This window comes from Rhinatrema bivittatum, chromosome 4 (assembly GCF_901001135.1).
Source record: "Rhinatrema bivittatum chromosome 4, aRhiBiv1.1, whole genome shotgun sequence".
Classification (NCBI taxonomy): Eukaryota; Metazoa; Chordata; class Amphibia; order Gymnophiona; family Rhinatrematidae; genus Rhinatrema; species Rhinatrema bivittatum.
The window spans coordinates 14,563,321-14,582,865 of record NC_042618.1 but is presented as its reverse complement, the minus strand read 5'-3'; the positions used below and the strand labels follow the sequence as shown (position 1 = coordinate 14,582,865).

Here is a 19,545-nt window from a genome sequence, read left to right as displayed (position 1 = left end):
ATACTATTAATTATTTAAAAAAAAAAAAAGAAAAGTTCATGTTATGGTTCCCTGTATGTACTCAGATCAGTCCAGACTCCTAAGCTTTGCCTCCCTGCCAGCAGATGGAGACAGAGAAAATTTCACTGATAATGTCCATAACCCAGTGTGCAGCCTGCAGTCCTTCAGTATTTCTCTGTCTCCAGCAGGTGGTAGATGGTGTAAAACCTGCAGTCTGGAGAGAGAGGTAAAAAAAGAAGGGTGTGTTGGTTCAGCCGTGTCTGAATGACTGGCTTGGCTCATTCATGCTAAATCACAGGACCTCTGTTGACAATCAGTACAAAAGGTACCAATGCGCTTGAAGTCTTTAGGATGGGTGGTGAACTTTACAACGAGCCATTTAGACCTCTTTTTCAAACTCTTGAGTATCTGGCAGGTCAGTTCGACATGCTGGCGGAGAGTGTGTTTCTTACAGATAGACAGTGCTGAAATTGCAGAGTCAGATTAGGCTTCTGCTAGAGCTCTCGATGCCCAAGGTCTGGGACTATTTACAAGTCTGGGTTCGATGGCATTGACATTGGAATTAATGCATTGGGCATTCGCACATATGTGGCCTCTGCAGGGATGGTTCTCTCCCACTGGAATCCATTATTGGAAGAGTTTCATCTTCCTCTTTCGTTAGGTTTTTTTTGTGATAGTTTACTTGCACCAATCTCAAGCGTGGTGCAGAATTGGAGGGTCCGATTTGGGTAATAGTCACCATAGATGCAAGCTTCTCCAGATGTAGGGCAGTGTGACAAGATCAGTTGCACAGGGCCAGTGGTCGAAACAGGTGACATCGTGATCTATCAATCGGTTAGAGACGAGTGGTGCATTTTGCATTGCTTGCCTGTCTGTCTGTCAAGGTTTCCAGCCATCCAGCATGGATTGTGTCAAACAATGCAACGACTGTGGCCTTCATCAACCATCAAGGTGGAACCAAGAATCAGGAGGTGGCTTGAGAGGCCTGGGAGTTGATTCTCTGGGCAGGGCAGCATGTGGAGCATCTCACATCGCCAGAGTGAACAGCATTCAGGTGGATTTTCTTGGTTGGAGAAAGTTAGAAACTGGGGAATGGGAGCTGTTGGAGGCAGAAAATAAGAATATAAGATTTGCCATACTGGGTCAGACCAAGGGTTCATCAAGCCCAGTATCCTAATTCTAACAGTGGCCAATCCAAATCACAAGTACCTGGCAAGTACCCAAACATTAAATAAATCTCAAGCTACTATTGCTTATTAATAGCAGTTTATGGATTTTTCCTCTAGGAACTTATACAAACCTTTTTTAAACCCAGTTACACTAACTACGGTAACCACATCCTCTGGCAATGAATTACAGAGCTTAACTATGTACTAAGTGAAAAATTATTTTCTTCAATTTGTATTAAATGAGCTACTTACTAACTTCCTGGAGTGCCCTCTAGGCCTTCTATTATCTAAAAGAGTAAACAACCGATTTTCATTAAACTGTTCAAATCCTTTCATGATTTTGTAGACCTCTATCATACCCCCTCCTCAGTCGTCTCTTCTCCAAACTGAACAGCCCTAACTTCCTTATCATTTTGGTTGCCCTTCTTTGCACTTTCTCCAGTGCAACTATATCTTTTTTTGAGATGCGTCGACCAGAATTGCACACATTATTCAAGGTGCAGTTTCACCGTGGAGTGATACAGAAGCATTATGACATCCTCTGTTTTATTTGCCATTCCCTTCCTAATAATTCCTAACATTCTGTTTGCTTTTTTGATCGCCACAGCACACTGAGCTGACAATTTCAATATATTATCCAGTATGACACCTAGATCTTTTTCCTGGGTGGTAACTCCTAAGATAGAACCTAACTTTGTGTAACTACAGCAAGGGTTATTTTTCCCTATATGCATCACTTTGTACTTGTCCACATTAAATTTCATCTGCCATTTGGATGCCCAGTCTTCCAGTATTGCAAGGTGGTCCTGCAATTTATCACAATCTGCTTGAGATTTAACTACTCTGCATAATTTTGTGTCATCCACAAATTTGATCTCCTCACTCGTCGTACCCCTTTCCAGATCTTTTATAAATATATTAAAAAGTACCTGTCCAAGTACAGATCCCTGAGGCACACCACTGTTTACCTTTTTCCACTGTGAAAACAGACCATTTAATCCTACTCTCTGTGTCCTGTCTTTTAACCAGTTTGTAATCCACGAAAGGACATCACCTTCTTTCTCATGACTCTTTAATTTTTTTAGAAGCCTCTCATGCGGGACTTTGTTGAACACCTTCTGAAAATCCAAATACACCACATATACTAGTTCACCTTTGTCCACATTTATTCACCCCTTTAAAAAAATGTAGGAGATTTGTGAGGCAGTGATGTGTGTCATTCACAGAAGATGGGGGTATCTTGACCAAAGAGAACATAAAGGCATTGCGGTTTTACAGCTGCTGAACAGAGCATGGTACGGAAGGACTGGGGGCTCTGGTGCTGCTGTGAACTTGTAGGATTCTTCTTAGTCTTCCCTCCATGGCCTCTGGTGGACAAGGGATTATGGCAGATAGAGAAACATCCAAGCAACGTGATAGTGGTAGCTCCAGAGTGACCACATCAGCCATGCTTCCTGGAATGAATAAACATGGCTATAGACAGGCCCCTGAGGTTCGGACATTGGTTGACTCTCTTCCACCAGGCTCAATGTTTTCAGGTCAGGCAGCTCAATTCTGTCTCGCGGCTTCGCTTCTAGAAGAAGATGACTGAGATGGAGGGGATATTCCAAAGTGGTTATTTCCACTTTATTGCAGGCTAGATGACCACCTACATCCTTGACGTATGTGCGAATTTGGAGGATCTTCGTGTCCTGGTATGCTGTTGACTGAGTGCAGCCTCAGCCTGTTCAAGCTATGGTGTCACATGTTTTGGCCTTTCTACAGAAATTTCTGGTCAAGGGACTGGCCAGGTAGCGACGTTGTGTTGTCTCCGAATGTTATACGGTTCCTTCGGGGAGCTAAGAACTTGTCCTCAGGTGCAGAAACTTTGTCAGTCTTGGAATCTGAATATTGTCCTTAGAGGATTGTGTGAGGCTATGTTCGAACCACTAAAGAGAGCTATGGTTAAGGACTTGACACTTAAAATGGTTTTCTTAGTGGCTGTTTGTTTAGGCAGAAGAATTTTGGAGCTACAGGCACTGTTGTCGTGATCCCTTCCTACAAATGTGTGATTCGGGGGTATCTTTATGTATGGTGCCTTCTTTTTTGACTGAAGTATTCTTGACGTTCCATCTTAGACAATGGAGCTTCCATCTTTTCCGGATTTGGATTCCTCTGTGCCTCATGTGTGGGAGCTTAGGCTCTTAGATGGGAGGCGTGCATTATTGAGGTATCTAAAAGGCTACTTATGATTTTTGTAGATCGGATCGCCTCTTTGTACTGTGGAATGGACCAAAGACGGCGTCTAAGGCTACAATTGTGCAGTGGCTGAAGGAAACGATCAAGTCAAATTACTTTGCCAGGGAGTTTAGGGACGCACTCAAAGCATTCTCAGGCGACTTGCTAGGCTGAGTCACAACAGAGGTCTCCCCATGAAATTTGCTGGGCGGCTACTGGGAAGTCGTTGAACTCTTTTGCTAGGCATTATTGTTGGATGTCAGAACTTTGGTGAGAGTGTTCTACGAGCGGAACTCTCCAGGTCCCACACAAGTTAAGGGGAGCTTAGGTACATCCCAGGAGTCTGGACTGACTTGGGTACATACAGGGAAAGGAAAATTGATTCTTACCTGCTAATTTTTGTTCCTGTAGTTCCTCAGATCAGTCCAGAGACCCGCCCCATTTACTGGGGGGGAGACTCCGCCACTCACAATGTTGCTTTGTATATAGTGTTGAGTTGTTGGAGGGTTTCAGTGCTTCCATTGTCTTTTTGGGCAACTTCACCTTCTTCCAGCTTGTTGGAGGGAAGGAAATTTGCTTAGAAATCTATGGTTATTGCTGTCATCTTGGCTTGGATACAGGTCAATACTGAGGGACCTCAGTTGGCACACTGGGTTATGTACAGTGTCTGTAAAACTTTGTTTCTCCAACTGTTGGCAGGGAGGCAAAATCCAGGAGTCTGGACTGATCTGTGTTACTACAGGAATGAAAATTAGCAGGTAAGGAGAAGTTTTCCTGTATCAATACCGAAGAATTTCCTCCTTTTGAAAACCTTCAGTGAAAGTTGGAATAATATTGGACAGTTAGTGGAGGAGGAGCCTAGTGGTTAGAGCAGCGGGCTTTGAAGTAGGGAGACCCAGATTCAAATCCCACTGCCACTCCTTGTGACCTTGGGCAAGTCACTTTATCCTCCGTTGCCTCAGGTACAAACTTAGATAGAGAGCGTTCTGGGAAGAGAGAAATAACTACAGTACCTGAATATAATCTGCTTTGAAATGCTAAAAAGTGAAATATAAAAATCAGATAAATAAATAAATACGAGATTGCACCTAAGTGGGGGTGGCTAAGCGACCACTAAGTTTCAGAGGAAACTCTGTTGCTGTCTTGAACCAGAGAAGTTTCCTGTTCAGGTTTAATGTGCCGTTGCACCATTTAAGTCTCTTATCTGTCACTAAGGTACTTCGGCAAACCTTGGACAAAGTGGGCTTAATGAATGTTGGTATCATTGCTGCGGACGGCTTCTGGGAGATCGCAGCTGAAATGATAGTTGATCCCTATCTTAATGAGGCCATTCAGATTATAGGGTAAGTAATATAGTAACATAGTATTGATGGCAGAAAAGGACTAGATGGTCCATCCAGTCTGCCCAGCAAGCTTCTTAAGGTAGTATCTGCCGTGCAGGTTACCCCATGTTTCTCTCAAGGGTAGTAACTGTCACTCTGTGTCTGAAAGAACGTATAATAGCTTCAAAGAAATTGTTTATTAGCATGATAAATGGGCATTTAGTAACAACATCCTTATATGAGAGAGACAGACAAGCTTGTCTTGTATCAGCACATTCTGTTTGTTTAGTTTGTCATAAACAGAGTGGGTGAAAAATATCAAACTTATATATTAATTAAAAGATCTCATAATGGTGCTAGTTTGAGCTATTTTTTTTTCAGTGTGACAGTGCACAAGATCTAATCCTATACCTTTTTATGGAATCCAAAATGTGTGAAACAAAACTTTAATAATTCAAAAAGGCATTTAAAAAAAAATCAGAAAAACTAAACGTCTCAAAATCCATTGACACTGAGCGCAGTGAGGCAGATTTATTGTGATCCCCAGGCTGGTTTGAGCACGCATTGTGGCTGGGGAACGAGGTGAAGAAACGGCACGGGGGGGGGGGGGGGGGGGGGGGCATCAAGCTTGAATTTGTTGGCCGGCATTTCATTTATGAGTTAAATTTGTTTTGTAGCCAGTCTGTTAATATCCAAGGCCAGAATCGCCTTCTCTGCCTGGATATATGCTGACCTTGAAAACTGGAATGACAGCTGTGCCACTTAATCGATGCCTGGGGTGTGGGTGCATCCTCCTGAAGGTGCACTTGCCAGGGTGCACGCACCTGGGTGGGATACACCAGCACCGAGCAAGAAGAAAAGTGAGGTTTTGGTGGATCTCGAATGGTAGGACCAGTTCCTTTACAGTAGCTGACAAAAAGAAACAAATAACCAGGTGGGTTCTAGCAGCAATCTAGAGGGAAGTGGTCACCTTAGGGATTTTTTTTTTTAATTTTTTGGCCATCAGTAACCAGTTAAGCACATCTTCGCAGAGGCGGACTGACTCATGCTCAGTCACCAAAGGGTGCTTAGTCCTATATCTGTGCTGGTGTGGGATCTACTGAAGCTTTGAGAGGTAATGCCAGAGAAGGTGAATAGCTAACGGACATGCTGAAAAGAGCTCTTTAGTTTGCAAGCCTTGCCTTCTGATTTTTGTCCTTGCTACAGGGTCCCCATTGGGCCTATAAAAAAAGTGGCTGGAAGCTTGGGCAGTAGCAGCTGTGTAAAAGTAAGACCCAGTAGTATGTTGGGTGATCTGCTATTAGTTCCCTCTTTGAAGCTGATTTGTGGCAGAGATCAATCAGACTGATTTTTCCCCTCCTTCACAATCTCCCCCCGTGACTTGAGTTTCCCCAGGCCTGGAGAGGAAGTCTCTTCAAACTAATGTCCACATGTCCTTGTGCTGCTAGTGTGGTCACCTTCTCTACCACCAGGACTTGACTGCATCACCTCCGACTTGCCCAAGCTTCACCAGCTCTGTTGAACCAAGAGGCTTTGTAAATTCTTCTGAGCCTCAGTACTATGGTCTAAGCTGCAGGCCGGGCAAAAAGGTCTTATTTTAAGAGTTGTTTGGATTTATAAATGCGTTATTAAAGCTAGAACAAATGCGCATGCACAGGCAACAAGCAGACGGTCATGTGCCCTGGTAAATAGGACCAGGGTAATGCCTTCCTATTGCTAATAATGCACTTTTGGTACTACATAGAAGTCCTTCCTGTCAAAGACAGCTGGGAAACTTAGAAACATCAAAATGACGGCAGAAGAAGACCAAACGGCCCATCCAGTCTGCCCAGCAAGCTTTCACACTTTTTTTTTTCCTCATGCTTATCTGTTACTCTTGGCCCCCATCAGCAACCCCCTGGTTCCAGTTTCCCTCCACCCCCGCCATCGATGTAGAGAGCAGCGCTGGAGCTGCATCCAAGCGAAGCATCCAGCTCAATTGATCAGGGGTAGCAACTGCTGCAATAAGCAAGTTACTCCCACGCTTGTTTGTTTACCCAGCCTGTGCCATTCAGTCCTTGTTAGTTGTTGTCTGAATATAATTCCTCTTTTCTTTATTCCCCCCATCGTTGAAACAGTGAGCTGCACTGGATATGTATTCCCAGTGAAGTATCAGGCTTAATTGATTCAGGGTAGTAACCGCTGTAACAAGCAAGCTACTCCCATCATTATTTGTTTACCCAGACTATGTAATTCATTCCCTGTTGGTTGTTGCCTAAATAAAAATCCTCTTTTCCTCTTTCCCCCCTGCCATTGAAGCAGAGAGCTATGCTGGATATGCATTGAAGTGAAGTATCAGACTTATTTGGTTTGGGGGTAGTAATTGCCGCAACAAGCAAGCTACTCCCTGGTTTTTTTGTGAATGCAAATTCTTTTTTTCCACATTTCCTCTTGCCGTTGAAGCATAGAGCAATGCTGGCGTTGCATTGCCAGTGTGTATGTTTATTGAATAAGGGTATTATCTCCAGGCAGTAGCCGTAATTCCCGCAAACTACCCCCATGCCTCTTCTCTTCATTCACATCCTTTAGACTTTATGGATCCATAGTATTTATCCCACGCCCCTTTGAAGTCCTTCACAGTTTTGGTCTTCACCACTTCCTCCGGAAGGGCATTCCAGGTATCCACCACTCTCTCCGTGAAGAAATACTTCCTGACATTGGTTCTGAGTCTTCCTCTCTGGAGTTTCTAATCGTGACCCCTGGTTCTGCTGATTTTTTTTTTCCAGTGGAAAAGGTTTGTGGTTGTCTTTGGATCATTAAAACCTTTCAGGTATCTGAAGGTCTGTATCATATCACCCCTGCTCCTCCTCTCCTCCAGGGTTTACATATTTAGATTCTTCAATCTCTCCTCATAAGTCATTCGATAAAGACCCTCCACCTTTTTGGTCTCCCTTCTCTGGACCGCCTCCATCCTGTCTCTATGCCTTCGGAGGTATGGTCTCCAGATCTGAGCACAGTACTCTAGGTGAGGCCTCACCAAGGACCTGTACAAGGGGATAATCACTTCCCTTTTTTTGCTCAATATTCCTCTCTCTATGCAGCCCAGCATTCTTCTGGCTTTAGCTATCTCCTTGTCACATTGTTTCGCCGACTTCAGATTGTTAGACGCTATCACCCCAAGGTCTCTCTCCTGCACCGTGCACACCAGCCCTCCCCCCCCCCCCCCCCCCGAATACTGTTCTTTCGGATTTCCACACCCCATATGCATGACTCTGTACTTCTTGGCATTGAATCTCAGCAGCCTACAGAAGGATACCACCTTATTGGTATACCTACAGAAGGATACCGCCTTATTTGTATTCCTACAGAAGGATACCGCCTTATTGGTATACCTACAGAAGGATACCGCCTTATTGGTATACTTACAGAAGGGTACCGCCTTATTGGTACACCTACAGAAGGGTACCGCCTTATTGGTACACCTACAGAAGCGTTCCGCCTTATTGGTACACCTACAGAAGGATACCGCCTTATTGGTATACCTACAGAAGGATACCGCCTTATTGGTATTCCTACAGAAGGATACCGCCTTATTGGTACTCCTACAGAAGGGTACCGCCTTATTGGTACTCCTACAGAAGGGTACCGCCTTATCGGTACTCCTACAGAAGGGTACCGCCTTATTATGTAAACCGGCATGATGTGGTTTTTAATCACGAATGCTGGTATAGAAAAACTCTAAATAAATAAAAATAAATTGGTACACCTACAGAAGGGTACCGCCTTATTGGTATCCTTGTGTAGGTATATCTTGCTATGGGTCACACAGCTTGAGGATTAGAAATGCTACCTTTATAGTTAGAAGCTTAATATAAATACCCATTTTGCTACAGTTTTATGTATTTATTTATATTTATAAGCTGTTTATAGTGAACCTGTTGTAGGGCTTTGTTCTGGAGTTTTGCACATCTGGTTGCCCTCTGGTGTTTTAGGGAATGAAGCATTTCAAGGGAAGAAGTCAAGTCCCAAAGAACATAAACATTTATTTAAAGTTTTTTTTTCCCCATTATTATTTTTGTTCCCTTGGGGTGTTGAGCACCCTTTCCTAGTGTCCGGTACATGCAGAGATCTTTCCAGCCCCACCACCTGTGGTACAGCATTGGCCATGCTGTCATGGGTTTTCTCCTGTTGGCATGCAGATTCCCTGCTAGAGCAAATCACAGGCTCCTGCCATAGGATTCACAGAGAGGAAAGTGTAGGGTTTTAAAACTAGACTATCCATCCGCCAATGCAGGTGAAAAAATTAGATAGAAGGCTTGTAATTTTTTAGTTTCTAGGCTGTAATATTTCTGCTGGCCTTGGGTCCATGTGCTGCTTGAATTTAAGCAGAAGGATTCATTGCTGGGTACATTATAGACTAAACCCAGCGATACCACTATTCCCTTGTAAATTTCACTTTCTGATTATAATCCCAACATTTTATGGCTCTCTCTGGACCTGAAGTTGCCTCGGATATGTTGTATTGCCGTGCAGAATCTGAGGTCAGTGCTGCGCGACTCCTGGAAATGTTTGATTTTTCTGACTGGCTTTCAGAGGGATCACGGATGCTAAGCAGGTTTTAGATTTATATTGGAAATCTCTTTTTTTTTTTCTTCTTCTTCTTGCCATGCAGAGCATTAAAGATGGAAAGATTGATTAGCGGACTAGTTAATCATGCCTGTTTGTGGCAGTAGGAGTGATGGAGGTGCGATTGAGCCCTGTGAAGGGAGGATTCACCCAAGCATGCCCCCCCCACTGCCTTTCAGCATGCGGGCTCACCCAAGGCATGGCTCTGGATAGTCAGAAAGCTAGGTCCAGGCCTTGTAACTCGATCCTGGGAAACAGAGCCCCTTTTTATGAAATGGTAAAGTAAAAGATACATTCACACCAGAGGACTGAGGTTTTATTTTTTTTAATGTAAAGGAAACTGTCAGGTCTCTTGCTTCCCAAAGTCAGTGTAGTTTAACTTTACGGCATTCACAGAGGCACTGTAGTAGTCCTGAAAGCCTGCATCTTTAAATATAACTTAGCTGCTCTGTGGCTTTTTCGGTAACTGATAGAGGTGTGTGCTAGGGGCTGTTAAAAGTTGGGGTAATCTGGAGGCATTTAGATTTGTGGGAGGAGTACTGTGATTTTGTTAAAGCTCCTTAGGGCAGTGCATCTTGAACAAGAAATGGTTAGGAATCTCTTGTTTAATACCCCCTTCCTCCCTACCCCCAAAAAGAAAGCAAAACGTCTTAAAGTTTTGCTCTCTCCTCTTGGAAAAACACCTTGATAAGTTGAATCCAGTTTCTGTCTGTAACCTTCACTCGAAACACAAATCCAACTGTTGCACATGGGTGCTGGTGATCTGGTCTAAAGGCTGATCTGCAAGTAGGAGCCTCTTTGCATGAAATGTAGATTCTTTGCTTTTACTTTCGATTAGTTTACAGCAAATCAAGACTTCTTGAAAAAAAAAACTGATTTTAAAGCACTAACATCACAAACCTCTGAATTTTTTGTTAAAAAGCTGTGACATGGCAAAGTCACCATCTCATCTCGTATCTTTGCATGCAAAGTGGAGAAATGGTATCTTCTTTCTCACCTACTGCTAGTCATAGGGTTTACTACAGAGGAACCAGAAGGAAGGAAGGTACCTTGCAAATGCCTTCACAACTTTCACATTCTGATGGCTAAAAAAAAAAATATACAAATCAGAATACATTAAAGGAGTTTGTTTCACTGATCTATCTGCACAATATATTCTTCAGTTTCATCCTGAAAGAACAATTACAGAAATATTCCAAAAGTGTTAAGTCTTGCATGCATAAGTCTTCACACCTCTTGACTTAACATTTGGTTGAAGCCCTTTTTGCAGTAGTAGCATCCATGAGCTGGATGGTGTAGTTTTTGCCCATTCTTTTTTGGCACTATAACTGGAGCTCTTTCAGGTTGGCTGGGGACGTCTGTAGACTGCAGTCTTCAAGTCTCGCCTCTGATTTTTCCATAGGACTCTGGTCTGGACATTCACTTTCTTCTGGCTGAGCCCCACTCCATTTTGCTTTTGCTTTGTGCTTCGGATCAGTGTGCGGCTGAAAAGCCAATCTTCTACCCAGACGACCCGGTTCTATGGCAGACTGGAAAAGGTTTTCCTCTAGGATCTGCCTGTACTTTGCACCATCCATTGCTCCACGCACAGTGAAGCTGTGGCATGTCAGGCCAAAGGATGTGATCAAGGCGACTAGCAGAGCGGGGCTTAAAAGAGCAAGTTCCTGGAGGAAAGGTCCATAACACTTTATTAGCAAGCTAGATTAAAAGAGCGAGTGGCAGGAAATAGATCTACTTTATGGGATCAGCCAGGTACTTGTGACCTGGACTGGCCACTGTCAGACAGGATGCTGCACTTGATGGACCTTGATCTGGCCCAGCACGGCATCTCTTATGTTCTTAAGCTGCTGCAAAGCATCCCCACAGCATAATGCCGCCACCACCACCACGCTTTACCGTAGGGATTGTGTTAGGGTGATGTGCTGAGTTTATTTTATGACACACACAACGCTTAGCATTAAGATCATAAAGTTCCACTTACATCTCATCAAACCACAAAACCTCCTTCCACATGTGTGCGATGTCCCTCAAGTGTTTCTTTGCAAAATGCAATGCAGCACATCATATGGTGCTTCTTCGGGAGTGGCTTCCTTCTTCCCCCTCCCACCAGGCCATGTTGTTGAGTAATGGACATTTTCCCCGGTCACAGCCAGAGACCTCTAGTTCTTTTAAATCTTAGGCCTCCGCAGTTTCCCTGGTGCATGGCGGTTGACTTTGGAGGGAGGGCCTCATCTTGGCGTTATCTTGGTGGTGCCAAACTGTTTCCATTTTACAGAGATGGGGACTTGACCGTGCCCCAGGGGTATTCAAGCACAGTGAGATGTTCTTATTGCCTTCCCTCCATCTGTAGCTTTTGGGGAGCTCTATCCCAGATTCACTTCATATAACAGAAACAGCTTGATCCCTCATCCAAGAGTATTCCAGTCAGCTTGATTGCTGCGACTGGACACAGGTGGACGCTAATATAACTTGTTATGGCAATTTTTTGAACCGGAGCTAATTTGGGTTGGCTGTGAAGGCTTGTGCAATTAATGATTTTATGGGTTTTTATTCTTAATTACATTTGGAATATTTCTGTAGATTTTTTTTTTTTCTTTCATGATGAAAGTGTAGAGTATGTTTTGTGTAGCTCAGTGAAACAAACTCATGCTTTAAAGTGTTTTGATTTTATATTTTTTGGGACAGCAGAATGTGGAGAATGTACATGGGTGTGAAGACTTTTACTAGGCCCTGTATCATTTAGCATTTGCATGCAAAGGTAAGATGTGAAATGCAAGCTCCCAGGAGAAAACATCCTCCAAGGCTTCAGCATTCTCAGCAACTGCTGGCCATCTAATGTTATAATATCTGCGTCTCCAGTCAAACCAGCACCTGCAGCATTTCCTTTAAAGCTTCCTCCAGCACTTGGAACGCTGTAGAAACAGAAGGGCCCGTGGTTTGCACCAATGAGCTTTGCCACAGGGTGGTATCATTGAAAGGAGGTCTTGATTTGCTCAGTACCTTTCTTTTCTTGGGGGTGGGTGGAGAGGGAAGAACGAAATAAGAATATTTACTTTCCCCCCTACAATGAATGCCACATTAAATCTTTAGGACATACTGGTCCTTGCCAGTCAGTTTTTGTAGTTGAGGCTCCACAGAGCACAGCTACAAATGTTATTTTTTTGGACTCTGCCCTTGTCTGTTCCTCTCTCTTGTGTTTGAATTCTGAGTGGGAGGAATGGCCTGCAGTGTAGCAGGTCACGTCGAGGTTCATTGAATATCCTGGAAAATGGTACTGGCTCCAGGTTAGTTCAGGGGGTAGTGCTCATCACTATCCTCCTTAACCAGCTAAGAAGTGGGAATTTAATTAGGGATTTGCATTTCCCTGTACGTACCCAGATCAGTCCAGACTCCTGGGTTTTGCCTGCCTGCCAGCAGATGGAGACAGAGACATTTTCACAGGCACCGCCTTATAACCTGGTGTGCCACCTGCTACTGTTCAGTAATTCTCTGTCTCCAGCAGATGGAGGTGGTAGAAAACCTCCTGTGGTTCTGTACCCTGCCTTAAAAAAAAAAATAAATAAAACTCGGCAAGCAAGAGTTGTCTTCAGCTGTCTAGCCTCCCAGGGGGTTGTTAGGTCCTGGTGGGACCATCCCCCCTGGTTGTAGGGATCCAGCGAGCAGGGGTTGGGAACCCCAAAAGTTCCTCTCTTGGTCGCAAGAGTTGATAGCTGGGGGGGGGGGGTCCAGCTCCTTCCCCCTCAGTCTGCAGCTGCTGCCATAGCACAGGGAAGTGTTTCCTTTCTTGCTCTTTTTTTTTTTTTTTTAAAGGGTTCTCAGTGCGGCAGCGGATCACTGCCAGGAGCAATACAGCAGCGGTTAGTCGGGTGAGGGTAATCGGCCAGTGCGAGGGATTGTGCATGGCGAGTCAGCGATGTTTAGTTGGGTTCAGGCTCTTACTTCACCCTCCCTCCCCTGTTTGGCGCTGTTCTTGGTCCCTACCCTGCCTAAATGATGCCACGTACAGGCTGCTGTTCTTTTTGTGGAGCCTGGCTCTCGAGCCGCGCGTTGTCTAGCCCATGTGTCCACTGCCTCCCCGGGGGAGGGGGGTGGGGGGAGGACTCCTCCGGCGTGGTTCCAGCCCCCAATGATCGGCTTTCAGCCACGCAGGCTCCCTCCATCCAGAAGCCTCGGGCTGAGCAGTTTCCCCTTAGCGCGGGAACAGCAGCCATTTTGTCTGTCTTTCACACGGCTGTGGAAAGATAGGCGGGGGGAGGTGATCTCTCTCCCGAGCTATTTCCCGCTGATTTGAGCCCCGATGAGGCACAGCAGCCCTCGGGAATGTCTGCTCAGGAGGAAGGAGGGGGTCCCTCCAGGTTTCCCCAATTAATGCACCAGGCCTTTTTATCCAGTGGTGCTCATAAAAGGGGGGCTCCCCGGGGTGGAGGGAGTGTTAGGCGCCCTCAGAAACATCCTAAACCAGGGGGCACTCTGGCCCTGAGAATCCGTACAATTCAGACCCCCCGTGGGACGGGGAACTCGGGAGTTTTCCTCTGAGAGCTTGTACCTGGACGAGGACCGTCCTGGCACTCCTCCTCCGTTGGTGGACCCAGATGCAGGAGAAGACCATGGGGCAAGGCATTTCTGTCGAAGGGGATGATCCTAAAGTAGTTCACTTACTTCAGCGTGATGAGCTGGCTCTCCTCCTCCCACATGTCCTGGCGGAATTGGGTATCTGGTCCCTGCTAACGGAATCGAGCTCAGACATAGTGGATCCTGTCATGGCGGGCTTGCGGGGCCACACGAGAACTTTCCTTTTCATGATCTGATAAAGCAGTTGATGGTCCGGGAGTGGGATACTCTTGAGACGGGCCTCAAGGTCAGCAGAGCCATGGACAAACTGTATCCATTGCTGGAGGACATTCTGGAATTGTTGAAGGTTTCTAAGGTGGACGTGTTGGTGTCAGCGGTCACAAAACAGACTCCTATTCCGGTTGCTGGAGCAGCGGCTTTGAAAGATCTGCAGGACCATAAACTGGAGGTCCACCTCAAGAGAATATTAGAGGTCTCCGCCCTTGGCATCAGGGCTGGAGTCTGCAGCAGTTATGCTGCGGACTAGTTTACGATGGGTCCAACAGCTGCAGAGCGCTAGGGATCTGGCACCCCAGAAAGCAAAGCAAGCGCAGCACTTTTGGAGGCCATGGTGGCCTATGGAGTGGATGCATTGTATGATCTACTGTGCGGTTCATTCAGAACTATTGTGTTGGCAGTCTCAGCCAGGAGACTGCGCAATTGAGCAGTAGACATTTCCTCGAAGGCACAGCTCTGAGCTATTCCCTTCAAAGGCAAATGTTTTTATGGGGAAAATTTGGAGCAGATGATAAAGCATTTGGAGGAGAACAAGGTACAAAGACTCCTGGAGGACAAGCCAAAGAGTCCAAGGGGCTTCTCTGCTTTCCCCCGCTTTCGGGCTCAGCATCATTTCTGTCAGAGCAGAGCTCTGGGTACCGGCCAGAGACAGGCCTTGGGGAGGTCTCAGGCTTGGTCCCAATCCTTTCATGGCTACCGAACCCACCGGGACGGGTCTGCCCCTAGAGTGGGCAGTGACAAGTCCTCTCAATGAGTTGCAGCCGGTCCACTCCTCTGTTTCTCTCATCAGGGGTTGATTGACTCTCTCTTACCAGGAGTGGGCCAAGATCACGTTTGACCCGTAGGTTCTAAGCATGATAGAACATGGTTATTCATTAGTTTGCTCGTCCGCTCCGCAACCTGTTTCTCGTGTCTCCATGCAGCTCTCCAGAAAAGAAGCAAATTATCCAACAGACCATCCACTGTTCCCCGCGAAGAGCAAGGCCCAGGGAGGTATTCCATCTACTTCATAGTGCCAAAAAAGGAAGGAACATTCAATCCAATCCTGAACTTTTAAGGTCAATGTAGCCCTAAAGGTGCCCCACTTCCGAATGAAGACTCTTCGGTCGGTGATAATGGCGGTGCGCAAGGGGGAGTTCCTAGCTTCTCTGGATCTCATGGAGGCCTACTTACACATCGGGATACACAGTGACTATCAGAGATACCTGAGGTTCATGGTTCTTGGCCAACATTTCCAGTTTTGTGCCATGCCCTTTGGCTTGGCCACGGCTCCCTGGATCTTCAACAAGGTGATGGTTGTCATGGCGGTGACCTTATGGAAAGAGGGCATTCTGGTCCATCCCTACCTGGACAACTGGTTATTACGAGCAAAGTCGGAGGAGTCGAGCAAGCAGGCAGTGGACAAGGTGTTGTTTTGGCTCTGATCCCTGGGCTGAGTGATCAACCTCGCCAAGAGCAATCTTTCCCCTTCCCAGATCCTGGAGTTCCTAGGGGCTCACTTCAATACCCGTTTGGGCAAAGTTTTCTTCTTGGAGGGGAGGATTCTTAAGTTGCAAGCCTAGGTTCAGTCCCTGTCTCACGCTCGAGTGCTCAGGGTCTGGGGCTACTTGCAAGTTCTCGGATCCATGGCTTCGACCTTGGAGCTGGTCCCTTGGGAGTTTGCGCACATGCAACCTCTACAGAGTGTGTTACTGTCCCGTTGGAACCCCCTCTTGGAGCAATTTCATCTTCAGCTCCCTCTTCCCCCAGTCGCCAGGTCCAGCCTTTCGTGGTGGCTTGCTCAAGGCCATTTGGAGCATGGGGTAGACTTCAAAGTACCTCAGTGGATGGTGGTGACTACTGATGCAAGCCTCTCCAGATGGGGGGGCTGTATTCCAGTCTCAAGTGGCACAGGGCTGATGGTCAATGGAGGAGGCATCTTGGTCCATCAATTACCTAGAGACCAGGGTGGTACGGCTGGCTCTAAAGAGCTTTCTCCCTCTCCTGCCCAACAGAGCGGTTCGAGTCCTGTCGGACAATGCGACAACGGTGGTCTATATCAATAGACAGGGAAGCACCAGGAGCCATTCAGTAGCTCGGGAAGCAGAGCTGCTGATGTCCTGGGCAGAGTGTCATTTGACTGTTAGCGGCAACGCATATTGCGGGGACCTCCAACGTTCAGGCGGATTTTCTCAGCTGTCAACACTTGGATCCCGGAGAATGGGAGTTGTCGGGGAGTGCCATGGAGTTAATATCCCGCAAGTGGGGCCACCCGCATGTAGACCTCATGGCAACCTGGAAGAATTGCAAAGCAGAGTGATTCTTCAGCTGCTAAAGAGAGTACGGAGCAGAAGCCGTAGATGCTCTCGTAGTTCCTTAGCCTCAGGATGTTTTACTGTATGTTTCTCCTTCCTGGCCTCTGATCGGCAAGGTGCTCAGAAGAATAGAAGTTCATCCGAGCCGTGTGATCCTAGTGACTCCAGAGTGGCCACTTCAACTGTGGTTTGCAGATCTGGTCAACCTAGCAATGGACGGACCTCTGCGATTTGGTCATCTCCCAAACCTCCTGAGTCAAGGTCCTATATTTTTCGATCAAGCGGATCGCTTTTGTCTTGCGGCCTGGCTTTTGAGAGGAGGCAGTTGAGGAAGAAGGGTTATCCTGAGGATGTCATTTCAACTCTGTTATGAGTTCAGAAACCCTCCACTTCTATGGCATATATCCGAGTGTGGAAGGTCTTCAAGTCTTGGTGTAAGTCTAGGAACGAGGATCCTCGTCGAGCCTCGGTGACCATGATCCTGTCTTTCTTATAGAATGGCCTTACAAAGGGCTTATCGCTCAGCTCCCTGAGAGTTCAGGTGGCAGCCCTGGTCTGCCTGAGAGGCCAGATTCACGGATCTCCCCTCGAGACTCATCCGGATGTGGTGCGTTTTCTTAGAGGGGTAAAGCATTTGTGACCACCTATCCATAAGGTGTGTCCCTCTTGGAGCTTAAATCTGGTCCTTAGCCTATGTGAAGCTCCGTTTGAGCCCCTTAAGAAGGCCACGATGAAAAATCTGACTTTAAAGGTAGTATTCTTGGTAGCAATTTATTCCGCCAGAAGAGTCTCTGAGCTTCAGGCATTGTCGTGTAGAGAGCCATTTTTGTGAATCTCAGATTCAGGTATCTCTTTACGAACTGTCCTGGCCTCTCTGCCTAAAATTTTCTTCTTTTCATTTCAGTCTTTCTGTGGAACTTCCAGCCTTGTTGGACATGAAGCTCAATTTTCCACACGCCAGGGATTTGAGACGTCTGGCTGTGCGCAGGGCATTATTGTGCTATTTGGAGGTTACAAAGAGTTTCTGATTGTTGGATCATCTGTTTGTATTGTGGCACGGCGCCAAGAAAGGGCAAAAGGCTTCAAAGGCTACTATAGCACGTTGGTTGAAGGATATCATTGGGTCTGCCTATATTGGTCAAGGTCGCTCAATCCCGAAGGGGCTAGCGACTCATTCTACCCATTCACAGGCAACTTCATGGGCGGAGTGTCAACTAGTTTCTCCTGAGAAGATTTGCAGGGTAGCCACTTGGAAGTCTTTACATACATTTGCCAGACACCATAGTCTAGATGTTCATGCAGGAGCAGTTGGCAATTTTGGCGAACGTGTCCTTTGAGCGGGACTCTCACAGTCCCACCCTGTCTAGGGAAGCTTGGTACATCCCAGGAGTCTAGACTGATCTGGGTATGAACAGGAAAAGGAAAGTTTGATTCTTACCTGCTAATTTTCATTCCTGTACTACCACAGATCAGTCCAGATGCCCACCCACAGCAGAGGTTCAGCATAATTGGGTGAAGGGTATATTTCAAGAGAGTCCGCTGAAGGAATGTTACTTACTTGATCTATGGCATGCAATTTAGCAGTCTTCCGCCGCAAAATCAGTCTAGCAATTATTTGTTCCTTATCCTCTGCTCATTGTGGGGGTTGGGGATAGAGTTGTTTATATGTTCCAATTGTTGGGTTATTAAGTTGTGTTTTTCTGTGCTTGGGTACTGATAAATACTGAACCACTAGCAGGTGGCACACCAGGTTATAAGGCGGTGCCTGTGAAAATTTCTCTGTCTCCATCTACTGGAAGGGAGGCAAAACCCAGGAGTCTGGACTGATCTGTGGTACTACAGGAACGAAAATTAGCAGGTAAGAACCAAATTTTCCTTTGTCTTGCTTAGCAGGCACTAAAACCATTTTAGTACGCATGAATTTTTTTTTTCACTGCACATCCCTGGAGTTTAATTCTTAACTGTGGCCTGAAAAGTAGAGATTTTGCTCCTGTTTGGATTCTTTTCATTTTATTATAGCAGGAATGTTCTTGCTGCTCTCGGGGGGACGTCATCCTGAAATACAATGGATTAGCATTGAAATGGCAGTAGACTTTTTCCCCTCTTTGTTAGCAGAATGATGTAGAGTAGGGTTTGAAGTCACACTTGGCCTAGTTTCTGTGCCCATTGTCCCCTCTGAGACCTATGTCGAGTAGAGCTGTTAATGTTTGAGGGTCAGTCCTTTCTCCCATTGAAAATAACTCAACTATAGGAATTTTGTTTAAAGGATAGAACCAAAAATGGTCAAACCTTTTTTTTTTTTTTTTAATCCAAAATGAGGAGCTATTCCAAAAAAGGACAGATGGCCGATCTTAAACTAGTTTTGCAGTTGGGGTGATGGTGTTAGTGGGCCACCCGACCTCTGAGAATTGGACATTGACATGCGTCACATGGGCCAGCCATCAAGGAATACGATACATCTATTGACTTTCCATGACTTCCAAGTCCTGCCGTTCCTGCGTGGCTCAATTTAGTGCATTTGTTTTCCTGAAATATGATGTTGAATGAAATGGAAATGCTTGGTTCACTTTCCCAGAGCTCAAAATGTTCATCCAAACTGTTCTGTTGGGATGTTCTGCTAGGGTCTGCTAACTTCACTGCCATAATGGGGGGGTGGGGGGAAGGAACCTCTCCACTTCTATCTTTTCTTGAGTTGGTGACTTTGCTGCTTTCCTCTCTCCTGTTCCTCATCGTCTTCTTTCCCCCGAAAGCTGTTAAGGTACACTCTGGATAAAGCGGGTTTGGACCGAGTGAAGATCATAGCCAGTGACAACCTTTGGCAGCCCATTTCCATGTTCATGCTGCTTGATTCCGAGCTGCACAGAGTGATCGATGTGATTGGGTAGGGATTTGCGTCTGCATCTTAAACTGGAGGGAGGGCAGAGGCTAGAACTAAGAAACAGCCCCCCCCCCCCCTCCACTGCCGATTGGAAGCTCAGGGGTTTGTGTACATAAATCATTTAATGGGAATTCGGCTGCTCACCCTCTACTAAATATAGAAAAAAAGGGCTGCATTGAAGTAGGACAGAGGCCTCTGCGTGTTGGGAATCT

The 19,545-nt window shown here is 46.0% G+C and overlaps 1 protein-coding gene across 4 annotated transcripts in view; it reads left to right on the top strand.

The window, feature by feature from the left end:
* GALC (galactosylceramidase) overlaps positions 1 to 19,545 on the top strand; it is a 111,544-nt gene that overhangs the window by 54,504 nt on the left and 37,495 nt on the right. For 3 of the 4 annotated variants that reach the window (XM_029597727.1, XM_029597724.1, XM_029597728.1), the window contains one exon: positions 19,206 to 19,336. In XM_029597727.1, the coding sequence (XP_029453587.1) occupies positions 19,206 to 19,336 (131 nt within the window). Of the gene's footprint in view, positions 1 to 4,601; positions 4,730 to 19,205; positions 19,337 to 19,545 lie in introns of all 4 variants that reach the window. The other variant, XM_029597726.1, reaches the window with a different exon arrangement.